Source organism: Pteronotus mesoamericanus, unplaced genomic scaffold (assembly GCF_021234165.1).
Source record: "Pteronotus mesoamericanus isolate MK-2021 breed Mesoamerican mustached bat unplaced genomic scaffold, CSHL_Meso_final contig_20, whole genome shotgun sequence".
NCBI lineage: Eukaryota > Metazoa > Chordata > Mammalia > Chiroptera > Mormoopidae > Pteronotus > Pteronotus mesoamericanus.
In genome coordinates this window covers 93,011,400-93,034,483 of record NW_026555085.1, presented here as the reverse complement: position 1 = coordinate 93,034,483, position 23,084 = coordinate 93,011,400, and the positions used below count along the sequence as shown (strand labels likewise).

General features: G+C 43.4%; 1 protein-coding gene across 2 annotated transcripts in view; it reads right to left on the bottom strand.

Annotated features, from left to right (window-relative positions):
* The window catches only part of SASH1 (SAM and SH3 domain containing 1), a 209,595-nt gene that overhangs the window by 115,290 nt on the left and 71,221 nt on the right, over positions 1–23,084 (bottom strand). For both annotated transcript variants that reach the window (XM_054570086.1, XM_054570085.1), the window contains exon 2: positions 9,002–9,130. In XM_054570086.1, the coding sequence (XP_054426061.1) occupies positions 9,002–9,046 (45 nt within the window). In that variant the 5' untranslated portion in view covers positions 9,047–9,130. The remainder of the gene's footprint in view (positions 1–9,001; positions 9,131–23,084) is intronic.

The following is a 23,084-nucleotide window of genomic DNA, read 5'->3' as shown; positions in this document are numbered from 1 at the left end:
TTAAGGGAAGGAGGAACCGTTGTCCGAGGAATCTCCTGAGAATAAAATTGAAGGATAGTGGGTAACGTGGGGGGAATCAGAGATTTGGCATTGACCTACCTGTTTACAATCCTCTCTCTGACACCAGCTACTTACTTGATTTTTAACAAGTCCTAGTCTTATGGCTATTACTCTTATCAATACATAGTATTTCTATTATAAATAACAATAACAACATTTATTGTAAATATTCATTGAACCCTAGCATGAACCCAGGAAGTCTGCAGAGTGTTCTAGAAACCAAATCTTACTTAACCTTCACAACAACCCTGATGAAGAAGCCACTGTCATCCCCACGTTGCACGTGAACCGTCCAGACAGGTGGGCAATGCAGCCAGGTCTTCCCCACCTAGTTATGTGGCCTCCCTTTGGGAGCAGTAGTTTCTGCCTCTGCCCAACCAAAAGCATAAGATGACTCATACTCAACTCACAGGGTTATTAAAAGAACTACAGGTAGATGTGTATGCCTCATACTTTACCCTTCCTATTTAGTTATTGACAGTACTTGAGCTAGTAAGGCAGATAAAGTACTGAGTTAACACGTTAGGTTATACTGGTGATCAATGATGCACACAGTTTAACTGATAATTATAATATCATTGGTATTTAAAAGATTCATCAAAAATATTAAATAGTAAATTTTCCCTCAAGTTAACATTCTCCTTTAGGCAGAAAGGTTTAATCTTCATGAGTCAAGTGACTGGATGTGATGAAGAATTCAGATAGGATACAACCAGATCTGGAAAGATGAAAGCGATCAAAGGACTATCTTGCAGAAGCAAAACCCAAACCCCAAGGAGAAAGAACATACCCATATAAACAAAAATACCCTTTGAAATCACAGCTGGAAATCTGTCTTCCTCCTGGCATCTTTGTTAAGAAGCCACATTTTTGCCGTCGCACGCGTTAAAAAAAAACAAACCCATACACTCCCACAAACATATCCAGATGTTCTCGAATATTCATGATGTGCTTCCAATCTGGTTTGGACTTGCCCTTGATTTATTTTTGATTAAATTCCATCAGCTTCTGCTGGGACCCATGAGATGGATGGCACTGCTGTGGTACAAATTTCAAACATCTTCATATTCTAAGTAATTGCAGAAGGTCTCACAAGGACTTACAAACAAGCTTCAGAATAACCAGGGGCAGAGAAGCTGGTTGACCCCGGAACCGAACTTGAACACCATTGCTACAGTTGGTAAATGGAGCCTCCATTTCTAACACACAGGTTGACAGGACAGGGGAGTAGATCCTGATATTCTGCATTGAATAATATAGTGAAACATTAAAGGAAAGACAATGGCTGTGCTCTGAGGTTACCAAGATGTCTTTTCCAGTCACCAAGTGAGTTAATTTTTGTCCTGCCAAATACAGAATGGTGGAAAAGCCGGAATGACTGAATCGAACTGTATCGAACAAATTAGCTCAATTTTTTACCATCTTGCTTTCTTCTACTCAAAATAAAATTCTCAAAATCTCCGAACTGGACGAAAAGGCAGCTCCTAATCAAAACATACTTCTGAAGTGGGTATAATGATCTACTCACAAAAGGTGGACAGAGAAAGCTCCAAACCATAGGTTTGGTGTTCTGGAGCTCAATTCTTTCTGTCTTAGTAATTTCAGTGCACAGGAGCTGTGCTGAAAGATACATCTAAAACATGGATCTATAGGGCAGGAGTGTCTAAAATATGGGCCTATAGCCCTGGTGAGGTGTCTCAGTTGGTTGGAGTGTCGTTCAATTCCCAGTAAGGTCACATACCTAGACTGCGAGTTTGATCCCAGGTCAAGGAGCATACGGGCAGCAACCAATCTGCTTCTCTCTCACATCGATGTCTCTCTCTCTCTCTCTCTCAAATCAATAAACATATCCTTGCGTGAGGACCGATTAAATAAATAAACAAACAAATGAATGAGCGAATAAATGAAATGTGGGCATATATAGAGGTCAGGAGGCCAATGTCAGCTGTGTGTACCGGCAAGAGCCCTGCTCCAGGTGACTTCCTGTCTGTACCCTGCATGTATCTGCCTAATCCCATTCCAGACACCTAACCCTTGCCATGCCCAAGCCGGTCCTTAGAGAACAGGTGGACCTTGGCCTGGGCTACTCAGTCTTCGCCAAGTGCCTCAAGTTTAGACCTTTGGTATTATCGTCAAATGACATTACAGATACAGCTGCAGAAAGAAACCCATTCTTGGGGCCTGAAAATAAGCAAACATTCATCACACTCCTTTACATTTTGCCTCATATCAAGACCACACAGGCCTCTAACTACTACAAATTAACATGTTTAAATAGCCTATAATTAGCACAAATAAATTACACCGTAATCTTCCACATCAAGAATGTTTAGCAATTGTGAAATTGCAAACATTTGGATTTAGGTTTTGGTAACACGGTTTTAATATCCCGAGGCTCCAAAAAGGCACCTGGCCTGGGCCCCATTCAACTCTGAAAAGCGCTGATTCCAAAACCAGAGCCCCTCCTTTCCCCTCCCAAGCCCTGGCCAAGCCCACATTCTACCATCAAAGAGGCCTCTTTTACTTTAATTCCTTGGCTTTTCTCCCCAGTTACTGTCAATTTGATTAACATTTAGGAATTCTCTCTGTTGTATGTAAATGAAAACCACTACAAAGTGCAGACTCTTTCCCCTTTCTGGTAAGCATTTGTATTTTAAGCAGGACGCTATTTTGGTTTCTGATGCTCCAGGAACATTGTGCTTTATAAACACAAACAAACACAAGTCAGTCATTTCTAAATGCTCAGGAGCAAAAACAGATAAAGCAGCTGACATTGTTGAACCATATTTGAAAAATCTGATGAAGACCTCTCAACTCAGACTACTATGTCACGTGTAACACATCTAATCGATTCTTTTCCATCACTGTACAAACCATCTACAAAGGCCTCTACGTTTCAGAGGATAGAAGCACACCTAAATTGACTGTAAGTATAATAAAAAAACCCTCTTAATTATGAGAAGTATGGGATGCCATGATCAAATCTGGCAGCCAAGGGATCTGTTTATGTCCATGTTAACACGGTGCAATGTACAAAAACTGCTGACTAAATTGGGACTGGACATTTGACTGTAAATGGGACTTTGTCTGAGAGGAGCCAGAGCAGAGAACTGTATTACCATCTGGCTTAAGACATAAAGCCTCAGTGTATTTTGACATCAAGTGTGTGAATCCCACAGCAGAATATAGCTCAGACTCCCCCCATCTAATGCCCACTGTTTCTGAAGGCAATCTGCAAATCAACAGTAGCCCAAAGCTAGCGAATAATGTCAGTTCAGACAAAATGAAATGAAACAAAAACAAATGCCCTTCAGAGCAACAAATGGGCTTTAGCAGTTGAATATTTAAACACAGGACAATCTGCAACACAGATCGCATTCTTATCCTGTGGATAATGAGGGTAACAGCTCAGGATGTTTGCCTCCTAAGCATCTATGCACCTGCAACAGGCCAGCATTTCCCAGGAACATCTTCCACCTGAGCACCAAGGTGGGGGCAACCTTGCTTTCCTTCTGTTCTTGAACATTCAAGGAGCTCAAAAGTACAGGAAGCTCTCTTTCCTTGTGTGCTGCTTACTGTAGCAAATAACAAAAGAAGAGCCAAAAAACAAAACAAAACCCCCACAGAGAGACGGAACTGGGTTTGCGTGCCCACGTCAAATCAGAAGTTCACCTTGCCCCAGCAGGTCAGCTATTGCAAAATGGCAATTGCTTCTGTTTTGTCCTAGGAATGGTGATGAGCCAAAACATCTTCTTTTTTTTTTTAAATTAATAATCAAAAGGCCTGTGAAAGAACAGCATGTAACTTTTTTCAGCACATCGTTTGTACCTTAGATTCCAGCCACAGTAAATCTGTCCATAGGCAATAAAAGCGAGATTTTCTCTCTCAATTTTTGACCTTTTTCACAAACTGTGACTTCTGCCTTAAATTATTCTGCATGGACCTCACCCTGCCCCCTACCAAGTTAATCTTATAAGTGGGCCTGGGTATCACCTCCTTCAGGAAGCCTTCTCTGATTTTCCTAAACTGGGTTAGGGGTTCTCTTCTGTATTCCTGCACAGCATTGAATAGAGGTTACCCTAAATTGTGACCTCTTTGGGAACAGAGAATACATCTTCATCTGTGTTTCTGGAAGGGCAAAGTGTCAGATACAGGCTCAACAGTCATTAAATATTCTTAAATAATTACATGCATAAATGAATTTGAGATACACGAATTCATACTTATGGAGCACCTAGAGTGTATCATGCATTGTTCTCTACGCTGGAATACAGACGTGACCGAAAGAGACCAAAAAAAATCTCTGCCCTCAAACCAGGACTCAAATCATGCCCTCAAAGGGACATGAGGGAACTGCTGGGCGACAGCTATGTTCTGCACTGTACTGGGGTACGGGCGGTATGGGTGTGTGCCCTTGCCACAGTCATGTAAGCCAAGGCTTGTGCATTTCAATATGCAAATTTTGACTCACAAAAGAGCAAGTTTTAAAAAAATAATCAAGTGGGCCTGAGGGGTAAAAATGAAATGAGAATGACAGAATGCTGGGTAAGAAGCACAGGAAGCTTGGTATATGTTGCCCTTTATAGATGTTTGAAATTTTCTAAGATAAAAGCTAAAAATAGCTTTGCACTCATGTGAATAAATATTAACGGATATTACTAACAAGCTAATACCAGCTAATTAATATAAATCAATATCAACAAATTAATATTAATAAATTTAACAAAATTACATTAACAAATTAAGATTACTTGATATTCACTAGTTGATATCATTAATATCTGCTCATTGATATTTATCAATATTAACAAATTGATAACAGACCCCCTTGGAGTTTTTGAACTAGAAACAAAAGGGAAGGAAAAAAGAAATGAACAGTTTATAGATCACATACGATGATATACCAGGTACTTTATAACAGTTTCCTCATTAATCCTCGTAACTGCTTTGAGATATTTTTAGCCCCACTGATACATGGGGAAATTGAGGCTTAGGAAGGTCACACAACTTGCCAGAGAGTAAAACAGCCAGGATTTGAGCACGAGTCTGTTGGACACCCAGCCACTCCCCGGCAGTGGCTCCCACCCACACCATGGACCACTACCATAGGCTCAGAGGCTAGGATTCCAGCTTGCGCCAGGGTGGCGCTGGTGCCACATCTCACAGTGATGCTAGGCAATATTTTCATTTACATTCCCGGTCCTTAGAGACCTGGGTCGGTCTCCGCCTGGACTCCCGTTTCCCGGCGCCCACGCACACAGATGTGAGAGAGGTCTGATACGGAGTCCACGACAGGCTTCGGCTGACGTGGTAAACAGGGTCCTGCTCCGAGTGGGACCCCTCCGTGAGGGCCGCGCCGTACCAACAATCACGTAAACCTGGGCAGAGTCAAGCTCAAAGATGCTGAGGACGCAGATACGGCCAGCAGTAAGAGGCCACCTTGTGTGTGTCCCTTTCCTGGCCATGGTGTCCCTTTGACAGATGTCAGACTTAGCATCACTAGAGATGGGCCCATTATGGACTTGAAAAGCTGCTGTCATTTCCAAATGCAGCTTCTCCCAGCCAGAAACACACACGAAGCTCAGGCATGCGCCAAATATGTGGAAATATGGGCAACTTCCCTGCTGTTCACAAGCACTAATGACCTAATCCCCAGCAGAGGCCAAGGCTGCGGTCCAAACACACCGTTCCTTTAGGGCCCATTTGGTACTAAATAAAAACTCTCACCATAGTTCTCAATTTAAATCATAATTCCTGTTTATACTGTTGAATTTTCACCCATCTGTGCTCTGTTGCCTTCATCTAAACTAACCAGCCCCAAAAACCCTTTATCAAGTTAAGTGTTTGATTCCAGTCGGGAGCCGGGTGCCGAGGTACTGGAAAAGTAGCTGGCTATCCAGTCCAGAACGTTAATCACTAACATAATTATCAAAACCTTTAATTTTTCAGGGTTAAGTCAAGTATCTCTGTGGGCAGGCTGTCATTTTGGTTGGTTTGTTCTCTAGTTGACATGTAATTAGCTCTTAAGGACAATGCATTTTTGGATTTTTTAAAAGCCAAAACACAAATATTTGAGTATCTATTTTGTCTACAGAATAGTCTTTTGATCTCTAAAAAAACAAAGTCTTAAAACCAATTTAACCCACCACCCCAAACTCTCTGTACTCGACGCTGCCTCGAAACGACTTTTTATACAGCAGATAAAACAAACTTCATGCTACTTTTTTCCCTGTAAGATGTTTTAGGCTCCTAATGTTGTTTGCTCTTAGTGCTTTTGGTGGACTATTTCTTCTCCGAGAACTCTCACGTTCAGCCTTGATGGGGCTGCTTATGTGCACAGAAAGGAATTAAGCTGTAGGTCCCCAGACCTGAAGCTACTCTAACACCCAAAGAGGGAAGAAGTTTGTCTACTTTTCCAAAGGCAAGGTTCAAAGTCAAGAAATACAGAGATTATCTGAGGCAATCAAAGAAAAGCCTTATGGGCTGAAAGCTACAGCTTTTTCGGAAAATTTAGTTCCTATCAGGACTCAATCTGTGGTGAGATCACTGCCCTGGGGCCGGGGGTGGATGGGGAACAACTTTACGCAAGTCGCCAGTGTTGCCAGTGTTGCCAGTGTTGTGTTCGATGACCTTAAAACCGATGACCTTAAAACCGTCTCATCTAGCCCCCGGGTCATGTGAATGACGTGTGAAACACAGGGCACCCACCTGGCCTTTTCCAGTTAGAGACCTTCCCTTTACCACTGCAACTGCCTCAATTTCATAGAAAAAGAACCTGAATGTATCGATTGGGGATCTTATTTCCCCACTAACCACTGTTTACAGGATGAACAGAGTTTCCAGCCTGGCTCGAATTAGCTCGCATCAATTTTACCCACCACCATGTTACCATATTCTAGCACCTTTGATGAGAACTAATTAAGCTCATGCGGTGTTTTTCCTCCCCAGACTGCTCTTTGCAGCTCTGGAACAGAGCACACCAAATTAGGCCCATCTGTCTAAATGGGAAGAAGTTACTTATCCTCATGCCAGGCAGCCTTCCTTTCCTACCTAGAAGCGGCCTTCTGAGGCTCCCAAACACCACGGGATGATGATGGCAACCCTAATTCTTAACCAGCTAGAATTCTGGGGAGAGCAGTTGAGTGTGGTATCAAGGATTACCTAGCAATTTGTGGCAAACATTTCCTTGCACGGTGAAATGTCCAAGGAGGCCACAAAGCAGGCTACCAGACTATCACACGAAGTCAAACTTGTAACATTCGAGAAGCCAGTGCAATATTTAACTGGTTCTGCAGCAATCTTGCCAAAAGGAAAGTCTTTTTTCGTTAACTCTGCCACCATCAGGAGAGCCTAATTAATTTTAACGAAGCAGAGGAGCCTTTTTGCCACATAACGGAAAGAAATAAAATAACCCCACGCTTCTCACAAGCCAGGAGACAGAGTTATAAAAAAGAGGCCTTGGCAACAAAGACACCCACGTGTCTGCCTGGACCATGGTGTCAGGCTCCCAGCGGCCCCCAACTGGTGCTTCTCAAGCTTCAATTGACTCTATTATACTAACTCCCACCCCCGCACACTGCTGAGTCAGTGAGCAAAAATCTAAGAGAATCAATAATTATTTGACAGTCATGATATAATATTACTCCTGACCTAAGTTAAGAAAAGAAATATAAGTGTATAAGAAGGCTAACGTCCTACTCAGGTGGAAGTGGACCACATCTACTGATAGAATATACAGCAGCAGAACCTAAACCACTTGCTGGGTCCCTTTAATAGGTCCTTTACGACATAAGATGAATTATTAATAAAAGAATTACCCATTCCTAGTTACTTACTGTTTTTTCATTCCTACCCTAAGTAGATTGACAGAAAAAGAATTTTTTTAAAGGATTCAATTGAATCAGCAGTTTTCAAACTTTTATTTAAAAAAGATTCACATTTCAAAGATCTATTTTAAAACAGATCTACAAGGTCCCCCGATATATTTAAAAAATGGTCAAAAAGGAGATGGTCTTAAGGTGACCACAGTAGAACAACACAATGTGCAAAGCACAGAACCAAATGAACTCAAGTGTGATATATGGAGCAGATTTCAATTAGTAATGTGTAAGTTTCAGTAAGATGCTTTATAATAAATGCACAACATGAAAATACTAGCACACATATAGATTATCCAGAGACCCCCTAAACTATTCAGTTACTATTTATCAGATGCAAAATTCAAATGCTCCACTATTCACATACGTAAAAATCCTTACAAACAAGCCAAATGGATTTCAATACACCTGAGTGAGAGAGGAGAATGTTGTCATGAAAAATGGTGCTTACAAAGAGGTCTTAATGACGTGAAAGAACTATAATAAAATGTTAAGGAAAAAGCAAGAGTTATATTGCTGATATTAAAATGCCCAGAAAACCACTGAGCAGAGATCTGCTGTATAACACCAAGGTGGTTATGGCTAGGTGGGAGATTAGGGTGGTCTCTTGTTTCTTTAAATCTTATTTTGTTTCTAGAATAAGGAGGAAAAGAAGAAGAGGAGGGAAAAGGAGAGAGGAAGGAACAGAGGGAGGAAGAGAAAGGAGAGAAGAACTAACCTACACATCCTTTGGGCTTAAAAAGTCAAGAAAAAGACAGTACTGCATATAGTGGCCAGCAATAAAAACATCTTTTTCCCTGAAGTTAAAGAAAAAGAAAATCCAGTCTTTCAATGAATACAAAGTTTTCATCCTATTGCCCCAGCCAATATTCATTCAGTCTGATGTCTGCCGAACTGGGTGAAAGGGATCTGAAGTTTTTACCCCAAACTAGCTCAGTGGCCTGCAGTTAGATGCTCCGAGCAGAGAGAAGACCATGAGGAGGCCCACAGAGGGGGAGCTGGACCCAGAGCAGGGCCAGGAGCCACCAGCCGGGCAGCGGCACAGCCCAGTGCCACACACTCACCACATCCAGGTCCTGCGAAACCCGCCGTTTCCGCAGCTCCTCCATCCTCTCGCACACGTCGGAGAAATAGGTATTGTAATAATCTGCATATTGCTGCGCCAGGTCATCAATGTTGCCCAGGGAGCCGTCCTGAGGGTGAGGAGGGTGGGAGGAAGAAACAGGGAAAGAACAAAGGCGGTCAGTCCACTTGCAAACACCTCACATCGTGTTCTCCCCCTCTGCTCATTGTTTACAGTAAATAGCTGACATGTATTAAGCGGTGAACGTGTACCCGGTGAAGCTTCACGCGTGACATCTCCTGACACTCAGGACAGCCCTATTTCCTTACTGTACAGATGGACAAACAGTGGCGCAAAGAAGCTGAGTGACGGCCCCAGGAGGGCAGGGAAGCCCCAGGGAAGCCCCTTCAGCCAAGGCGCTGTGTCAGTTCAAGGCTCCCCTAGAGTCCAGTCGGGCCAGGGCTGCATCAGAACCTCCTGGGAAGCTTTTGTGGAATCCGGACTCCAGGACACCACTCCCAGAAATTCTGACTGGAACCTGAGAATTCAGGAACCAACAGGGAACGCTGCATCTGAGAGGTACCTGAAGCAGCCCCTCCCACAAGACCCTCAGAAAAGTAGTCATTCTAAGCACAGACGCAGAAGTACCCATTACAAATTCTTCTAAGTACATGAGGCTCTTCAGTGAGGAAAGCGCCTGGAAGCTGCTCCGGAGCCCACGCTCCCGGGTTCACAGCCACTTCGGGGTGGGCGACCTTAGGCACGTTCCTAGCCTCTGGCAACAGTGGGACAGGAACGGCGCCTCTATCACGATAAAGAGTAATGAAGTCACATAAAATACGTAGAACTCAGCTCCCCAGAGTCTGCCTGCTACATACCCAGTGCATAGAATGTACTTAGCTAATCATATTCACTGCAGATGTTTCAGACTAGAGTCTTCCTTCAGGAGAGCCGACTCCTAAATACGTGTCTGAACACACACACACAGGCTGACGTGCATCCATTTGTAAGTTAGGCCATTTCTTCTGGTCATTCATTCCTTCCTTCCCTCATTCAGAGAAAGGTCTGCCCTGCCCCTTGTCGCCTCCCAACACGTCCTTTCTTTGGTATGAGTAAATGACTCTACCAAGACAACCAAGGAAATCCAACCTTCAGACAACCCGAAAGGTGCACACATGCTTTCTATTTTACACACCTCTGGCCTGTCTCCTCGCATAACTAACAACAGCACAGCACACACAGCAAAATGGGTCTCACGCAGAAAAATTCACTGAAGACACCGTCAGGGTTTGGGAGTTTGGGGTTCTCTTAGCGCCTTCGTGCTGGTCAGGACGAGCCATTATCCCCACTTCCACATTCACTGATTTTACAGAACCAAGTGGAGAAGTGGAAACAGAAAGCAATGATTTCTTAGAAAATATTCTTCCTTTCCCACCAGTAAAATGTCCTATGTTTGTGGAGATTGCCTCCAAGTCCCCAGAGTAGGGCTAGGGGTGAAAAGGGCTCTTATGTGACCAGTGAGGCATCAGAAAGCGCGTCTGGGCAAAGTCACTCCCTAAGTGTCTGAGCCACAGGTTGGACGACAGTGCAGAGGAGGTGGGAGCCGCCCCTGCTCTTCAGGTGTTTACTGGCGAGTCAATGAAGAAATAACATTGGTCAGGACGGAATCTGCGCTGAGCCGACCGGTCTTTGCTTTACTGTCTTCAATAAAGGAAAATGCCAGCAAAGAGTCACTCCTGGGGAGGAGGAAGCCGGGCTAGAGTCTCTTAAGTGCTGGTTGCTGAAACATAGCATGATCAATCCAATCATGATCCTAAGGTTTGCCCTGACTCGCCTCAACTCAGCAGCACATGCCACACGGGCCACTGCACGAACATCTACAACCTCCCCGCAAGCTTGCCTGTCTCCTGCCCCACTTTACCTCACCTGCATGGAACTGGCCAAAGTGACTGCTAAACAGAGATCCGAGTGGGTCTCTCTCTCCCGAGAATCATCCCAGCCACCCCCACCATCCATCCTACAAAATAAGCCTCACGCTTGCCAGCCCGGCTTTCAGGGCCCTTCACCTCCCTCCCCCAACCCAGCTGGGTTGAGGAAGGAGCTGAGGTCTGTAGATTGGGGGGACCAAGCAGCCCCCAAGGTGGCAGCTTTCCCTGCAGAGGAAGTCCTCTCCAACCCCGTGCGCCTCAGCCCCAACAGCAGGAGAGAGTACTGGATGCATCTTTAGAAAAGAGGGGTAGCATCTGAGATGCTCCCACGGAAGCATCGGTAGCAACCATCAGCCTGGACTATGAGAGCCAAGCGCCCACGGAGGGAGGTGCGCAAGTCCACAGCCGCCTTCACCAGAGAGGAAGCACCTGGATGGCTCCTGGGACACAGGGAACAGGGCTGTCATTGGCCTGGGCATCTGTCTTCTGTTCAGCCTGCGCTGTCTGCTTATACTTTGAAGGAACAAAGCCCTCACCATCCCTCCTGTTCTCTCCCAGAACCTCACGTTTGCTCAGCTCACTCCCCCAGACTGAGAAAGACCAAGGAGCTCCCTCTGCAGTGTGCGTGTCAGAAGGTGGAGGAGACAGGTCGTTCAACAACTTCATCTGAAAACCCATTTTTATGAGTTTTTGCCCTGCTCCTGCTACTCCCGACAACAACTAGGGCCCTTGGAAGATCCTGGACTCTCTACAGTGGTCTTGGTCTTGAGAACACAATGCAATCCTCATCCAGAAACTTCAGTCTTCACCCAACCAGGCAATGAAACCTACTTGCCACCTTTGACTAAATATGAAATCCACACCTTCTCATACCTGAGTGCCTGAGTGAACTTGTTAGATGTGTTATATCTGTTCTTAATGGAAATTAACATCTATCTATCTATCTATCTATCTATCTATCTATCCATCTATCATTTACAGAGGCACTAAGAGTGGTAATGTCCAAGCCATGGCACTCTAATCTTGAATTCCTGCTTCTCACAAAAATAACCAGCTTTTCTGCCAACTGTACAACTTATCACCATCCATTCTCAGCTAAATCAAGGTCACTCCAAAAAAATTTGAAACAATTCTTTATATAGCTTTGTTCAACTTCCTTTTTACCTTTTCCCCTCTTCTCTCATATATCCTAGCAACACCTTCAAAACCAACTGTTCACTTCAGTTCCAAAGTTTCCAAGCTGTTAGACAAGCTTCGTTTCCTACTAGGGAAAGTTTAATTGCCCAGCCCTCACTCCTAATCACTGGAGACTTCCTAGTAATTTGGGGGCCTCATAAATGTATCCATTGCTCATGAGGAAGAAAGCAGTTGCTCAGCTAACTCAGGCCAAAGACCGCGAATGTCTTACACCCTGCCTTACGCTGCAATATTCACTCCACACTTGGTGCTCAGCAAACAGTTTACAACAGGGTGGCTCAGCTGCCTCTGTGTTTTCCCAGACTGCTTTCCAGATGTGTACTAAGTCCCAATAATTAGCACTTACATCAGTCTTGGCGATTTAAATGCCAATAAAGGAAAAAGAACTTTCAGAAGTATGTTTTTAAAAAGTAGGTCTTGTCTGCCATCGAAAGGGGCCCTTCCCGCCCACGCTCTACCTGACAACCTCCGCATCATTTCTGCCCCAGCGAGTTCTCACTTGAGATAGTACAGGCCTACCCAGTAAAAATATTTACTTCTATGAAGAATGTTTGCAACATTAGTCTGTAGGGAATTTAAATAATGCAGTTGTATTTCCTAGCACCACACCTAGTATACGTCTTTCTTTTTGGATTGTGAAGCTCATGTCTGACCCAACACCCTACAATGCTAATGTCTGGAGGCGCTGATGTTACAAAATAAACTTCTAACTATAGTAACTTGAAACCATCTGTAATGTATTATAATAAATACAATTATGAAAATATTGAAACAAACTCCTTTTTAACCTTTTCTTTTTCTTTCAAATTTTCTGCTCTAGAGTTTACTACTTGCCTAATTTGTTTCACTTCTTCTTTGGTTCTCATGCATTAGAGGCTGAAGCAATGTTAAGATCAAGTTTAGGAACATGGGAAAACTTCATTTCCTCAAAATAACTTTTTGAGGAAAACTTTGTTTCCTCAAAATAACTTTTTGAAAGTAAATTGTGAAATTTTGTGTCACGTTATTATTTTACAAGAACTTTTCCATCCCTGTATTTAAGAGAAAGAGAAAGATGCAAATTCAAGTTCTCTTCCTTTTTCTTATCACAGAACCAGGTCACAGCATCCTTCCATGCGGCCATCCAGTTCACTGGTACAGACTTGATTTAAATCTACGGTCCCACTACCAGTGTCAGCTCAATGGAAGACAAACCTGCGCAACCTTCCCACGAGGCCATAGTGCATGTTTATACCAAACACCCATCTTTTACTCACCAGCATAAAAATAGAGATGAGGGGTATTGTACCAAACAATTCAGACTGGTAGTGAGGGGGGAAGGCCTTGTTGTTACAACTAAGGAGGAAAGAAACACTCTCAACAACTGATTTAACAGTATTTCTGATATTTGTATTCCAGTGTAGTTCTGTCTCTGTTAAAGGTGAAAACGAAAAGCTCTGAAAACAGAAACGTTTGTGCCATTACTTTTGCTACTTTTGTTCCTTCTTTTCCCAGATGTCATCTTTGGTTTAGAGTATCTTCACAGACTTAAGGGGGGAAAAAGACAAAAATAATCTCTGAAGACACCAGGAGACACAACATAATCTGTACAGCTGTATGCAAATTATATGCAAACAAATGCAAATAAACTTGAGGGCCGGCTATTTTAAGTATATATACAAACAGCCTCTAGGGAAAATTCAATGTGTTGCTCTGAGTGCCCAAAGTTGAGAGGAAGAAGGGGAACAGACTCTTGGCTTACTTATTTAGTACGTCTCTACCTTTTCTGTCCATAATAAGAAGTACATATAGGCTATATGTGATGTAATATAAATTTTATGTGATCTTTACATTGCTTAGTGTTGTTCTGGACAGGGATAAAGACATATAAGTATTCAAGTCCTCTACAAGCTAAATCCATTAAAAGAAATCACTATATACAAGACAATGAAACCTAACTGACTTCTTGACTGACTTCACAGTATGTTTTCATTCTTTCTTAGCTTCTTTAAAGATTTTGAGGCGATAAACACTTGCCCTATCATTCTGAAGAAATTCACTGAATCCATAATAACTGACCTCAAATATTTTTCATAACACTCCCAGCATTTCTGCAGATGGCTTGAGCTGGAACACCGTTTGTCTCAGAAAAAAAGGTTCTGACACATAACAACCAAAAACATATTCTAAAGGGACATGTTAGGTCACGTAATGGTGAGGGAGAGCTCTGAGCGCACACCCGCCTGGCAGGGGGCTGGAGGGCAGCCAGAGTCATGCCATCCACTCCCCCATCTCCAGAAACACCCAGAACCTGCCCAAGCCCATGTCGAATGATCGCCTTGGCAAATGGGACCTTGGTGCCCATGGCCCCCACTGTCATGCATCCGTGGTCCCCAGTTAACTGAAATCCATTGCTGATGAAGGCAGGGTCTCACAGCAGGTAACACTGGCCTCTCCCTCCTCCCCAGCACTCTCTCAGGCAGTAGTCTTCAAAGGTCTGGGCAAATTGGAGTAGGGACTCTTCTTAATATAGTACAATTATTTATGAATATATTATATCTACTTACAAGTATAAGCATTTATTAATATAAAAACTATGTCTATTTACGACAAATACAATTATTTGAAAATACACACAAACATTGGCATTTTAAATAAAAGACAAGTATAACTAAAAAGGTCTACTTCTTTTTTGTATTCTCAAATACACAAGCAACTGCCATGATATTCATCCTGCAGAGCATAACCCATTAGGATTCTATGGGTCAAGGTCAAGTCAGAGCAGCACCACTGCTATGGGTAATAAGCAGTTGGCGGAACAGTCTGTAAAAGCTGCGCCTCTCTCTCTAGTATTGAGTCTAAAGTCATTGCAGGCTGGCCAGGCTGATTGGTAGTTGTAACGGAAACTGGATGTAAAAAAGTGAGAACAAAATAGAGGCCCTGAGAACACTGGGACCATGAGGACAACTGGAATCCACATCTGTTTCTCATCAGCTCCTACCTTGATGGTATAAGTGACCTAGAAGAGACGCATGGGCTCCTCCCGATACACTTGCACACACAGTGGCTCAGGACTCCCCGGAAGATGAAGGCGAGCTGGCAGGACCTGGGCTTACTGCAGGTCTGGACACTGCCTCACGCTCGCAAGGTAAGCTAGCAGATCAGTGGCACCATGCAGGAGCCGCCACAGTGCTTAGGACTCTCCAACAACCCTCAGAGTCTAAAATATATGGCTGCTGCTGATTCATTTCTGGCTTCTAGGTTGACACAGGACTAAGCCACCAGAGTCCTAATTTAGACATTTAAGAACAGCATTTATTTAAGCAACATCGCAGAGCACTGAATAGCATGACCGGAACAGAAATTGGTGGTGGTATATATCCCAAAAAGAAAGGGTACAGATGTTCCTCTCCTTACCATAGGGTTACATTTCAATAAACCCATTGTAAGTTTAAAATATTAAGCCAAAAATGTATTGAGTATTTCTGGTCAAGATGGCGGAGTAGGCAAACACATCTCATCTCCTCATACAACTACATCAAAATTACAGCTGAACTATAGAATAACCATCATTCAGAACCATCAGAAATCAAGCTGAATGGAAGTCTTACAACTATGGAATTACAGAAGAAACTACATCAAGACTGGTAAGAGAGGTGAAGATATGAAACAGGCTGGTCTCACACCCTCATATGGTAGATAAAAATCAGGAGTGATATCTCAGGAGCAAAGGGTCACAACCCCACCCCATGCCCCCCAGCCCAGGGCTCCAGTGCCAGGAAGATGACAGGAAGTATCCTGTAACTTCTGGCTGTACAAACCAGTGGGAACTGAGGCTCTGGAAGACAGAAACTGCTGGACCCCCTGGCAGTTCTTCTTAAAAGGCCTGGTCAGACTTACTCAGCCTCACTCCCTCTGAGCTCCAGGGGGATGGCGGGTGGGGGCGTGCAGCAGATTGAAAGGCATCAGAGATATATGGGGAGGAACTGAAGTGTCCAGCATCAGAGAGAGAACTGGGGGGCAGTTTTCTCCCAAAGAGAAGTACTGGGCAAATGCCACTGTTCCTTTTCTGTGCCCTCCCCCAACAGAGCTACAGAATTGGCAGGCAGGCTCCATATCTGAGACTCCATCAACCTGGCTCACACTGTTTGTCCCACCCTGGGTGATTCCTGTAGCCCTGCCTCACCCAGCTTTCAGACACACCCAAGCTGTTGACAGTGGCTTTTCCATAGGAATGGCTTGCCTTGGCCCAAGCTTCAGGTTTTCCTAAATTCTCTCAAACAAGCTGGGTCTGGCTTCAGCTAGCCCCATAACTCTTGCTAAATAGCCCCAGGCTGGGAACTAGCAGCCACTGGTCTTGGTTCACAGCTGGGCCTCGCCTGAGTACCTCCAAGCCCAGCACAAGTAGCAGCCATCTGTAGAGAACTTCGTAGCTTACGCTGTGTGACTCTGAATGGAACACAGGTAGAGGGTGACCTTGGATGTGCCAAAAGCATCAAGGCTCAACTATAACAGGAAGGTATATACAGCCCACATGGTGGGTGCACCGTGAGTACCCAGCTTGGGTGATATAGGAGGCTGTGCCACTGGGCCTTATAGGACACCTACTATATTAAGCCACTCTACCAAGCCAGGGAGATGTAGCAGCTCCACCTACTAAATAAAGACAAACACACAAAGGCTGCTAAAATGAGGAGAAAAAGAAACATGATCCAAATGAAAGAACAAAACAAAACTCCAGAAAGGAAAAAAAAAAACAACCCTAAACAAAATGGATAGGGTAAGGAGCTTCTGGGACGATTTCAAACATATGAACAGTCACATCATGGGGGTGCCGGAAGGAAAAGAGAGCAGGAAATTGGAAACCTATCTGAAAAAACAATGAAGGAAAACTTCCTTAACTTGGTGAAGGAAAATGACATACAAACTGGGAGCGCAGAGAGTCCCAAACAAGATGAAAGCGAGGTCCATACCAAGACACGTCATAATTAAAATGCCAAAAGTTAGAGACAAAGAGAGACTCTTAAAAGCAGCAAGAGAGGAGTTAGTTTCCTACATGGGAGCCCTGAAAAGACTACCAGCTGATTTCTTAAAAGAAACTTTGCAGGCTAGAAGGGATTGGCAAGAAATATTCAAAGTGATGAAAGGCAAGGAGCTACAACCTAGATCACTCTACCCAGCAAAGCTATCATTTATAATGGAAGGACAGATAAAGAGCTTCCCAGACAAGAAAAAGCTGAAGGAGTTCATCATCACCAAGCCAAGCCAGTATCATATGAAATGTTAACCATGCGGAGGTCATGGCTAATCTAAGAGATGCAAACTCTTTTCTTACACTGCTATATATATATGTTGGGTGCATAGGTTCAAGGTCATGACTAGCTGCACGTTTGTACATGACTAATGTTAAGCCATTAGTATTTAAGTTGTCCGTTTGGTTCTGACACAAACTGACACAAACTGTAAGGGTGTGTGATATCCGATAGTAAATTGTATCTGAGAGATACCGTTTATCAAAATATTCTTACAAGTGTTGTGAAAAGTATTCATGCCTTGAACATAGCAATATTGTATGAACATACAATATTGAACATAGCAATATTGTAATCTAAGCAGTTTCTCTGAACGTGTATCACTTTTGCACCATTGTAAAGTCAGAAAATCTTAGGCAAACCATCATATGCAGTCGGTTTGACTAAGACTGTACTATTTCCTATAATATCTGTTCCAGTCATGCACGTGTACGACTATACATGATCACCTAATGGAAAATATATCTTCCAGCAAACCCGTGAAAAGTGCAATAGTCGAAGGCAGAGTCTGCCCCCCAGGCTGCACTCTGGGGTCCTCCCACCTTGGAGTCTAATCTAAAGTCCCCTGCCCATGGTCTCCTTGGAACTCTCACCACCCCTGTCCACAGTCACCCCTAAACGCAGGTGCCACCCCCCAAGGCGCTCCCTGCATCTTCCTCTTCCTGTGCTCTCTGTTCTCTTGGGAAAACACCATCAGTGTTTGCACGGATTTAAAGTCACAGCAGAAGCATTTTTTTCCTTCTCATCTTCCTCCCTCAGGCCCAGTGCAGCCTACGTGACCCTAGGATATGAAAAGCTTGAGAGCTCTTTTAATCAAAAATGTTATTATCAAGATGGAAGGAATTGGAAAAGCTTGGTCTAAATAGGAACACACTCAGTACACTGCCCTGGAGAGGCGTTGCTACAATAAATGGAATGAAAATGAGGTCCGCGTGCGGAGAGTGCAGGCTGGCCTGTCTCACATCCCACTGGTTGGCAGGTACGATGAAGAAAGTGACGGAGGCTACAAAATTATGCTCTTCAATCATCAACACCAAATGGAGCATTACATTAATTAAAATAATACATACACCTATGACATTCCAAATACTGTGCTAGGTGCTAAGTATACAATATAAAATCAAGAAATATGAACACTTATTACTACTGGGCAGAAAAAAGAAGTATGGTCTGTAGTTTATTTTAATGTGGTCATAGGGTTAAGTCATAGAAACTTGTGGAAGGGACTTTCTAAACTGTGTGCTTAGTATAAGGTCTTTTTGGAAGTAAAGGCTCTGAAAGATCCAATTTGCTGGGCTATCAATGCCTCCAAAGAACACTTCACAGGAACCCTCAGAACTTGAAAATCCAGGGTAAAGGCTGGAACACTGACAATCTGTTCTAAAAAGTTCAAGTCCAAATTCACACTCAAAATGGACATGTGGATTTAGCAGATTGCAATTTTAGTCTGAAATCATTTCTCGTTTCTAAAATGTCCTGAGCTTAACAGAATCACAGATTTGGAAGGAACAGCAGAGTGAGCTCGCTGGGTGGGAATGAAGTCACAACTTCAGACCAGATTCAGCGATTTTGATGAGAATGAATCACACATTGCACTTTCTCTGACTGCCATTGGCACATAATCATGCGTGTATGGACATTCTCAAAATTCGACCAATAAAGATCTGATTGGGGAAAAAGTGATCCACAATATTCTTAAGGCATTTGGAAATAATATATTAATCTCAGAAATATCCTAAAATTCCTGGTTATGGTGGTAAAACTTGTACCATCTGAGTGTACTGTGTCTTATGGAAATTATACTCTACCACAATTTGAGCAGAATCAGGCAGAGTGACTATATGTGGAGGCAGAGTGGAAGGACTCCAGCTGATTTCCTCGGACCACCCCTGAGTGCTAAGTGCAGATTCCTGATGTTGTGATCAAAACTGACAACAGGCACCATGCTTATCACTACTCACTGTTACAGAACCAGTGCTGATTAAACGCTTTTTTGGTGATGTTGCCTTAAGAACGGGCAGGTAATACTTAAACAGTGTTATCAAAGAAAATGCACATGACATACAAACCTGAGGATGCTGTTCACATGGCCCAATACTGGAAAAGTTGGATGCCCAGAACCTGCACTTCGATAATTCTCAAAACTCTTTCTGTACCTCCTTAGCTACACACAAATGCCGGTGCCTGCTCCTCCCAGACGTTCAGTCTGAACTCCCCATCCCCACCAAACTTTTACTCTGGACTCCAGTATTCCAGAGATTACATCAACCACTCTCCATCATGCCAGACTCTCAGGAGTCATTTGCTCTCCCCCAAAGTAAGAGGTCAGCAAGTCTGACTTATTATAATGTGTCATTAATAAGTCTGTGTTACAACATTTCTTCTCTAGTATTTCTCAACGTCTTTAGGGTCTCCGAACACTGTCCATCATACTCCTAGCAGTGTCTCAAGCCACTAACAAAGCTCCCCACCTATTCCCCCTTTCTCCAATCCCATGTCATTTCCAACCCGCTCTCTACCCCACGCCCCCTGTAACTTCCAAAATATAAATCTTGAAAACTATAAATGTCTCCCAGTGATGATTTAACAAAGTCGGTCTGTTGCCTGCAATACAAGAGCCTTTTCATCTTAACTGTTAGCCTTTCTACACTCTCTACCATGGCTCCATCTCTCCAGTTTTGTACTTGTGGAGAACTCGAGCTATTACATGCAGCAAGCGCTACAGCGTCCTCACTCTCCTGTGCTGTATCTTTTGCCTGGAATACCCTTGTCTCAACCCTACTGACCCACAGACACCAGCCCATCCTTCGCAACGGACTCTGTGGGGCACCTAATCTTCCCACTACATCACTCTAAGTCCTCCATTCCCCATACAAACGAATGACCTGATGTCTTCCCCTTGCTTCAAGGTCACACGGGGGGAGGGGGGCAGCAGAGTGGGTGCAGGTAGAGAGGGAGGACTGACCGTGATTGGTAAACTGTAGTGCTGGGATGTGGGAGTTCTTGAAAACATTCCTCCTTACTTTTGCAGTATTTGAAATTTTCTATTTTACGACATTTTTAAAAAGTGACTTTACTTATTCACATAGTTGTTGTCCCCGGAGAACTTTAAAGTCCTTGAAAGTTGGAGCTGGGTCTTACTCACTTTTGCGAGCTCAGCACCTAACACCATCATGAAACACCTGACACTGAGCTATTACCTGCGAGCTGGCTATCAACGCATAAATGAAGGATGGTGAAATGCATGAAGGAAAAAACGGAAGTCAGGAGAGCTGATCTCTGCCCTTCCTGAGGCGCCGTAACATCTACCCAGTTACTATGCAACGACAACCTGTCCAATAAGCTGGCATGTTCACATATAATGGTGAGCTTTTACGGTCTTGTTCCCTGTCTCCACCAACCTTACATCAGTAATTCAGACCAATGAGTGAGGCATTCAAACACAAAACACATCATTAGAAATGACAAATGAAGAACTGGGCGAGAAGGTGAGGAACGTTTCCAAGCAGAAGAGCCAACACATGGAATGCCTCTGAGTCAGGAGTCAGCCGAACCTGTTTCAAGAGGAAAAGCTACCCGGGGTGGCCACAGGGTCAGCGCGGAGGTGTGGCAGGCAGGGCGGGGGGAGGGAGAGGAGAGGGGAACCAGGTTCGGGGTTTCTTCACAGATAGTACTTACTGATTTTTAATTGTTTCCACTTACTGCTGATAATTCTTAACATGTCGAGGGTCACAGATCTTGCTAGGATCCAATGTAAGTTTCTTGGACCACGAAAATTAAAGGGAAAGTTCCTTGGTACAATGGACTTAAGGTCACTAAAGTCTCACGTTCTTCTCACATCCAGACAGAAAAAGCAAGGAAGTGTTTTGAAACAAAGGCAGACATAAAGAAAGGCACTGACTGCACTGTGGGCTACCTGGCTGGATCATCCACACTCGGCTGCCATCCGGAGACCAGGAGGAAGCCGCTCCAGATGCCACGGGTTTGCGTGTTGTAAGAGCAAATCCCAGAACGATGCTGTGGCCACAGAACCATGCATATTCTCTTTCCTGGAATGTGCAGTGATGAGCTGAAGGGAAACCTGTTTGTCCCCTATTTACCGGACACTGACTGTTTAGGGCCTTTCATTCATGTGACACCAATTGGGTAGTTTCTTTCCAAAGTCAGGGAGAAACCAGTTCACCGACTGCCCTGGAAAAACTCCGCGTGATTCAAAAACATCACTTTGTTGCACACCTAACCCTCCTCAAGCACATTCTGTGACTTAGTGTATTTTGCCATGTATAATGCGTACTTTTTTGCCCAAATCTTTAAGGGAAAAGTGAGGACATGCATTATACATAGGTAGTACTACTTCCACATTTATGTTTTTAATTCTTATATTTATGCTTATGCTCTAAAAGTGTAACTCTAGCAAGCAATAATGACTTTTGTATGTTCAAAACTAAATGGTAAAGTTCCTTTATAATATAAAAAACAAGTATCTAAATATAAATAAATAATAATGGAATTTTAAAAATCAAAATGAAAGATTTTTTTTTCCTGAAAGTTGGGCCAAAAACGTGGGTGCGCATTATACACAGGAGCACATTATACATGGCAAAATACGGGTAGCTTCTTTTTTCCAATTTTTTTGTTGTATTTTTTCCCATTACCATTGAGCCCTCGTATACCGCCTCCCCGCCCCTGCAAATGACTGAGCTTCTGACTTTTGCTCTTCTGACCTCCTGGGACCCTCGGTCATTCCCACAATAGCAATCAGCGCACTAAGGGCTGCATGTGGGGACCAGAGGCCCACTTGTGAGTGTGCGGTAAACAGAGAACACCTGTTGCCTTCACGCTGGACCACATTCCTGTCCATAACGTCGGAATGAGGAAATTCTAGAGAATGTCATCCCCACAAAGTTAGTCTTCGTGTTCCAGGCACAAACGTGTCACCTGTTTCTCTACCCACATATCTGCCCACCTATGCATACAACCATATAAAATATGACCTATGACATGACGGCCATACTTTTATTTCAATTCTTTGGGAAGAAAAGTTCTTTCCTAACTACATCATTTCCCCTCAAGACGATCTCAATTTTCATCATAAAAGACTTTCGCGTTTGCCAAGAATATATTGTGAAAGTGTTCTGCAAGAGGACCCTAAGCACATAGTTCTGTTCTCATTCATAGATTAAAAACATCTTGGAAGTTGAGAGTGAAGATTATCTGCTTTGTGCCACATTCTATATGGGGTTATAGTGTCATCTTATGCCTAAGAGAACAACAACAAAATGAGAAGGATCCACATCATTCTACCAGCCAATTATCACACATGAATAAAAATATTCATTTTTCCAATTTGCTGAGGAGCTGAGAATTCACTAATATCACCACTGGCTTTTTCGCAACATCTGATGTTTCAATTATCTAAAGTATACTTTTTTGAAGAAGCAATTCACTGCATCCGAAGAATTAACATTTTTTAAATCTACTCATCACCCAAATCTTGTTTATTTTAACAGTTTACAGGTCAGCATTTGCTTGGACATAGTCCCCTTCTTCCTACCCAGGCTCTTAGATTTATGAGGAAACAATCTCATCAAAGGAAATAAACGAGTTAAAACATGTCTCCCACCTACCTACACTTTATTTATGTTTCTCAATTGCTCTATTAAAAAGG